We start from the raw sequence: 7,453 nt of genomic DNA, 5'->3' as shown, positions 1-7,453 counted from the left end.
GCTACTTCATAGGTACTTTCCTTCCAATATTTCCTAGTGCTCTGGACTATTAAACTTTAGGATTTGACTTTTGTGAGAGTGATATCAATATACGACTTTTTGGCATGGATTCTTTGTTTGCAATCCCTTGCCCCCATGTCAATTATTGTTTTTGATCAATGAATTTGTAATGATAGATTATCATCATCTTCATGAGACAAGAATCTTTCTTTATCCACATGAGGAGACCATTAGTGAACATGTTTCTTTTCTTGATTCCCATCCAGTTGCGCAAAACAAACAATATCATAGTTATTATAAAATTGGCTCTATAAAAGGAATAATTTTATGGCAAAAGGGGTAATTGGACATTGTGGGTTCTATGGTTCTAAAGTTGAGCAAACATTTGGGCACAACAATAGGATAGCATGGCAAGATGTCTTCAGCATAAGGAAAAATATAGCATAACAAGATGTCTTCAGTATAAGGAAAAAATTGTTAAAGGTTGTCAAATTTCTATTTTCTTAAAAAGATTTAGCCAAATTTTATAAGATAAAATTATTTTACCTTAAAAATTACCATAAATTTGTAAAAACTATAAAAATTATTAAAAATTACCATAAATTTATAAAAACTATAAAAAATTACTAAAATTTTGAATAGATTTACAAAAATATTAACAAACATTTTACATATTAAAAATATTAAAATTAACCCCCACAAAAATAAATTTTATTAAAAAAATTCAATAAACCATGCCAATTATATCACTTATTTTCTTGCACCCCGTGGTCGTTTTAGGATTTACCTTTTTTAAATTTGTTTCTCTTAGATTCACTTTAATAATGTTTTTTAATAAATCATCTTTATTTATTTAGTTTTTATAATTAATAATAATGTTGGGCAAACCTTCTGGATATAATTTTAAAATATTCTCTCTTTAGTTTTCTATCTTTTACGATATTTTAACAAATAATTTACTAGATTTCTCAATATTTGATGACTTGTACATTTATATTAAAATAATTGTGATCTTCAGAACGCTTTATTTTAAAGAAATTTCGAAATAAATATAAAAGTGCTTAACCGAACGTAAATTTGACTTTTCTCTCTTCAAAATAATTAAGATGAAAGCCATGTATTCATGAAGAACCAAAAAAGGATAATTGATAGTTGTATTTAAAATTAAATAGGTTTGCACACTTTGGTCGACGGTCAAAAGAATAAGATAAAAAAAAGGTAAGTACAAATTTATCGGTGATATTTCCCGCCATTTGTTGGGAGACAGATTTTCCCTTGACATTGTATCTAGGGGTTACACGCGGATCTACCAGAGAGGAGGAACCAAAGGCGGGTTCCCATTTTATTCATCATTCCCAGCCACAAGTGAGTGATGGATGTTCAACAAATGGAATGAACGTCTTTGACGTGAGTTGTTATGCCTTATATTCTGTGGAAGAGCCCTTCTGGTCCTGTCATTCCAAGCATGCCTGGAATTTGACGTTCTACCTAACGTCTTTTTCCTAATAGGTGAAAATAATATGAGAAATCTTTGAAAGGATTTAAGTTGACCTTAATGTTAGTGATTTGAAAGTATTTAAGTGACCCTAATGTTCGTGATTTGAATTTCAATAAGTGATTTAAATATAGATTAATTTAAACAATATGTTTAGTTGAAATATTTATTTATTTTGTTATTATTTTATGATGTATATTTATTTATTGTAATTATTTTTTGGTGGATAAACTGTAAATGAAATTTTAAGAGATATCAAACCTGAATATAGAAAAAGATTGGAGTGATAGCCTAGAATATCATTAATATATATTTTATTAAAAAAATTTAAACACTAAAAAAACTAATAAGTTATTATGGTTAGGAAATTTTTATTCTACTTATAGCCACACAAAACCTTATTATAGTGGAATAAGTACATAACATATATATTTAAATATTTAATCACATCAGGGGTCGGTCGGCCGCCCATGTGCTCATTATTGTTATAAATCCCTCTTCTTGTTTGTAAGGAAACATATGAGATGAGTTGGCTGCAGTCACAGATGAGCCCTTTGGCAACCTGTGATTCTTCTTGGCGAGTGCACCACCCTCGTAGATAAAAGGATTTGACAAAAAAATATGTGGCACGCAGAAGAACACGGACATGGCATCCTCTTTCGCTCCAATCAAAATCTTAAGAAACGGCTCTGGTCACCCGAGGAAGATGAGAAACTCATCGATTATATCACCAAGAACGGCCTTCGGGGCCGCTCCTGGAGCTCTCTTGCAAACACGGCTGGTAAATAATTTAACAACTTGCACTCTCATTTCGACCTTCTTCTTGTAGCCTAAAACATAAGTGCAATCTGACAGATAGCTGTAATATAATATCTCCACCTAGTGGTGGATCAACCTTTAGAAGAAACCAACCAGGTAGTTTTAACTCTTGACCTTAGTAGATTGTTGATTTCTCTAATATTTCACAATAAAAAGGATATGACCTTAGTAGATTGTTGATTTATCGAATATTTCTGTCCATTTGATTGCGGAATATTTGAGGAATTAGCAATCTACATAAAGATATTCATACAAAACCACATAAAGATGATCATACAAAACAAGATGCTAAAAATGTCCAGGTGAGAATGTCTTTATATTTTTTTATTAATTTTTTTTATTTTTTATTTTATTTATAGATCTGAGTTATATGCCTTGTAAACATTTTGATATTATCAATTTTAGGTTTATACAGGTTAATTAGGGCGTAGTCTAACTTATATAAGAAATAGTGTTATTCAAAAAAATCATTTTCATAATATTTTTTCTTAGTTAATTTTAATAAATTTAATAGAGATTATTAAAAACATAAAATTAAGTTATTTAATATATAAAAGTTTATCTTTCTAGAGTTTTTCAAATTACTGAATCCACTTACTCATTAAAAAATATAATTTAAACAACAACAAACCAATCACAATCTTTCCTAAAATTATGTACTTTACCTGCACTATTGTATGCTTATTGAGATACTTATGAAAATAACTATTTAATGATCAGTTCATTTTATTTCTGTTATCTATTCCAGTAGGCATTCCTAGGGTTTTTTTCTCTCTGTTTAATAAAATTAAGTTTAGTTGGGGTTAAGATTAAGCAGCTAGGATATATTATCATATTGAATCCAATGAAATGAACATACAGGTTTGCAGAGAAGTGGAAAGAGCTGCAGGCTGAGATGGATTAACTACCTGCGGCCTGGTCTTAAACGCTGCGCAATTTCACCCCAAGAAGAGCAACTGATCATACAATTACAATACGTTCTCGGGAACAGGTTCCTCTTTTGCGCCATTCGTACTAATTTCCTCCGGTTTGATCTATTCTGTGACTTTCCTAGTAGCACTTGTTCTATCACTTGGTAGTTAATTGACATTGATATATTTAGTAGTGATTGTTCTGAAAGCCCGCTGATCTGTCCATTACTCTCTGAAAATTTTGTTGCCATGTCACCTCATTATTTTTGGGAGTGAATGGTGCAGGTGGTGTCAAATTGCTGCCCATTTGCCCGGACGCACAGACAATGAGATCAAGAATTACTGGAACTCTTGCATCAAGAGGAAGGTTTTGAAGCACAGGCTCTCCTGTTCGTCCAGCGATGCCGAGGGCAACGCTGGAACCAAATACAAGCATACCTGCAATACCAAATCAGTGATTGCTCATCGTCATCCTCATCTTCGTGATGCTTACAAGCGGTCTTTTATTACCCAGCCGTTGGGCGTTATGCCTGACGGGTACCCACAATGTCTTCATAACAACTTTAGTATGGTGACAGGCGCAGAAAATCGGCACTCTTGTGTTCCGGACATATTGGAAATAAAACAGGAAGTAGACGAGGATCAAAATTGTGAGCTTTCAATTGAGGGGCAGCCCAATAACAACCAGCTGATTTCTTGTTCTCGGCTGTTGATTGATTCTTATTGCCACACCAAGCATCAAGCTGTTGCATCTCCTATTCCCCAAGCCAAAGGCCAATCTGGTATGTCTGTTACATCATCGAAATGTGACCAATTAATAGAACCGCGTTCAGCACTGCCGCCTCATGAAATGGCTGGCTTTCCCAATAGCACTGTTGGCTGCCTCGTCACCATCCCTGGTCTTGTTGAGATCAGCGATTCAGGAAAAAATAAAAATGATGCCAACATCATTCATGAAAATGAGATCATGATGGACTATTCCTTGTTCACAGCATATTCTTCTTCAATTACACCATGGAACCCTAATTCAGATTCAAATCCATCCATTTCAGCTGATTTCTACCTAGGTTCTTATAACACTCATATAGGGTCATTTAGTATTCTGGAAGATTACAGGAGACAACAGCACGAGAAGAGAGACATTCGGTCATGTCCGTCACTCGTTACATGGGCCGACGTTGATCAGTGCTCTAAAGTTCAGGATCCGGGTGAGTGCTCTAAAGTACTTTCGGACAGAGAGTTGCAGGATGATGATAAATGGGATTGCTCGGCAATTCCCAATAAAGAAGAGAAGGCAACGCCTGATCTTACAATATTCGGAGCAGGAGGAAGCGCAACATTCGATTTCGAGTGTGAAGGTCAGGGTCCTGGCCCAGTTATCGTTTGGGCGGAGGAGGACAATCTGTACAATATATGTGCTGATTCTGGTGTCTCATCTGAGCTCGACAAAACATTATTTAACTCGATGGTAATGTATTGACGATATGCGTTCATCTCTCAAGTGGGCTATGCTCTTTTGTGTTTCATTTGATGTTTTAAAATATAGGGCACCAATTTTCTTGAACGGGAAATAGAGTTAATGATAGCTGGACTCTTCACGTTGCTACTCCTGGTAATAAATCATCTGCCTGAACTTTTAAAGGAAGTTCTTTGATTTTCCTCTTTAATATAAGTGACCTGTTTACATCTTCACCTATAACAGTCTTTTGCAAGTGTATGATTTGTATAATGGGAATAACTTAACTGTGTAGTGATCGGATCTTTAGCTAATTTTATTAAATTTATTTCCTGTTTCTATAAATTCCAGAATTTTCGATTTAAAAGAATCCTGAACCTTTTATGTTTCGAATTTATTACTGCAAAAATTTCATTTTTTATTACATTTATGTTTATATTATAAAAATAAAAATAGTTTCAGCTCTTTCTTGAAATCCCACAAATTCCCTTCACCCTTTGAATGGTAAAATCTTAGTACTTCAAACTCTAATTCTAACTATTAACTGAATTTAGGGTAGAAATAGATAAAGAAAATCCAAATTCTAAAATTTTTGAGTAGAATACTTAGCAGGATTGTTAAAATTGTAGTCTTAAAATGTTTAAATCATAGTTACCAAATTCGTTTGAAGTCGGGTAAAACAAATCATAGTTACCGAAGTCGCTTGAATTCGACTAAAACAGACAAAAATTCGCCCATCCCGTTTGAGTGCCCCCACAATAAGCCCAAACAATTCGCTTCAATTCGATCTGATTCGTAGTATAAGGAGTTAATTTAGTAGGTTAATTCTCTGGCATATGTGATTAATTAATAGATCATATTATATGAAAATCTCTCTATCCCAAATGATTGTTTATTAGATGTTATATTATGCACAGAAGTAAATAGAGGATGGTATATACCAATAAAGAATGAAAATGAGAGTAAAAGAAGGAGAAAAAATTAAAAGGTAAAAGTGAAATTAGGAAAATTCTATTATTTTTTTTTACTTTTTAGAGTAAAATAAAAGAAAGAATACATGAAAGTAGTTTAATTTTATGACCGAGTAAAATAAAGGAAAGAATATGTGAAAGTAGTTTAATTTTATGAGTGATTATTTTTTATTTATAGAAGGATTATAGATAAATCGGTTTCTAATCTAAGTTTTATAAATGTGTATTTATTACATCAAGAAGTTTCAAAATTTAAACAAGAATTTTGAATTTAAGTTTTGAAAAAGAGGAATTGTAAATATAAAATATGAATGATAAATTTTTAAGATGAATCTTATTTATAAGTTTATATTTTCCAGAGATACTAAAAATTATTCAAAATCAAAAAAAATTATGATAAAAGCTAACAAAAAGACATAAGTTTTTAAGATGTCTACTTTTTTTCTAATTGAAACCTTTTCATTCCCTCTTTTATCATATGCTATCCAATTGGAATCCAAATTTAAATTTATACTTGGTAAGTGTGCTTTAAATATAAAGAGGAAACTAAGATATGAAATTGCATATTTTGTTTGTGAAAATGTAACGGTGAAATGTGTAATTGCATTCAAATATTTATCATATGCTATCCAATTCGAATCCAAATTTAAATTCATACATAGTAACTATGGTATAAATATAAAGAGGAAACTAAAATATGAAATTACATATTTTGTTTGTGAAAATGTAACGGTGAAATGTGTAATTATAAATGGAAATCGTGGAATATAAAAATATTTTTTGACAAATAATTTGGCAATGAAGACAGTTTGCCTAATTTGGCAGTGAAGATAGTTTGCCACATGTCTTGAGCACAATTTAAGAAGCCTAATTTTTCCTTTTATATAAATCTCAAATTGGTAATGATACATCTTGGAATATTTGAGAATATAAAATTGATATTAACATAAAGCTTGTGCTCGTTCAATTTCAAATCTATAAATAAGTACGGATTTGTCTTTAAATATGCTAACCTAGATCCCTCTTAACTCATGATCTATCAAGCTCTGAGAGGGATCAAATTTCTTGAGGTGCAAATCTCTTTTTTAAGTATATGAGCCTAGATCCATCTTTAACTCCAAATCTATCGAGCTCCGAGAGGGATCAAATCTCTCAAGGTGCAAATTTCTTTATTGAGTGAAAAACTTGAAGAAAGGTTTACACCTCGAGAGATTTGATCCCTCTCGAAGCTTGATAGATCCAGACTTAAGATGGATCTAAACTGGTTTCAGTTGTGTGCGGCCAAAGAAAATATGATTAATTTTTATCAAAAATATGTAAAATCATGTGATATTAATATAATCATTTTAAATATGCTAAATATGTCTTAGATTAATCTGGTCATTTTAATTTTAAATTTTCTTAATTACCTCAGTTTTTTTACTGATAAATATTGTGAATAACTTTAATTATGAAAAATGATAAAATAAAAATTTTGAATGTAAAGTGATAATGTAATAGTGTTGACTGATAGAAGGTGTGAGAAATAAGAATATCGAAATTACAAATAGTTTTCATTGTGATTAATCTCAAACTATTTTCTTCTACTATTCTTATTCTTGCCCTTGTTACTTTTCTCATCTTTTCATATTGATTATATGAAAGGACATGTTAAACCATAAACCATTTAAATCTTTACCTCGAGATATTGTAGTAAACATCATACCTTTTATCTCTTTCTCCAATATTAAGAGGTTGAATTACTATAACACAAAAATTAATGTACATTGTCAATCATTTTTTATGGTTACACTAAATCAAT

The 7,453-nt window shown here is 31.5% G+C and overlaps 1 protein-coding gene across 1 annotated transcript; it reads left to right on the top strand.

The window, feature by feature from the left end:
- Positions 1 to 2,064: 2,064 nt before the first annotated feature.
- Positions 2,065 to 4,832, top strand: LOC149249039 (uncharacterized). The gene is made up of 3 exons (XM_089456158.1): positions 2,065 to 2,276; positions 3,176 to 3,305; positions 3,511 to 4,832. The coding sequence occupies exons 1-3, from the start codon at positions 2,117 to 2,119 to the stop codon at positions 4,703 to 4,705; spliced, it is 1,485 nt and encodes a 494-aa protein (XP_089312284.1). The 5' UTR covers positions 2,065 to 2,116; the 3' UTR covers positions 4,706 to 4,832.
- The last annotated feature ends 2,621 nt before the right edge of the window (positions 4,833 to 7,453 follow it).

Source organism: Pinus tabuliformis, chromosome 7, assembly GCF_031772625.1.
Source record: "Pinus tabuliformis cultivar Carrire ecotype Pingquan chromosome 7, CPIR1, whole genome shotgun sequence".
Lineage (NCBI taxonomy): Eukaryota > Viridiplantae > Streptophyta > Pinopsida > Pinales > Pinaceae > Pinus > Pinus tabuliformis.
The sequence above is the reverse complement of the archived record's forward strand: the minus strand, read 5'-3'. Positions and strand labels throughout refer to the sequence as shown.

Excerpts from the sequence above, each read along its gene's own strand:
- LOC149249039 (XM_089456158.1), top strand. The coding sequence starts at position 2,117 with ATGTGGCACGCAGAAGAACACGGACATGGCATCCTCTTTCGCTCCAAT. Across the intron at positions 2,277-3,175 it reads CTCTCTTGCAAACACGGCTG|GTTTGCAGAGAAGTGGAAAG; the intron begins GTAAATAATTTA and ends ATGAACATACAG. Across the intron at positions 3,306-3,510 it reads CAATACGTTCTCGGGAACAG|GTGGTGTCAAATTGCTGCCC; the intron begins GTTCCTCTTTTG and ends TGAATGGTGCAG.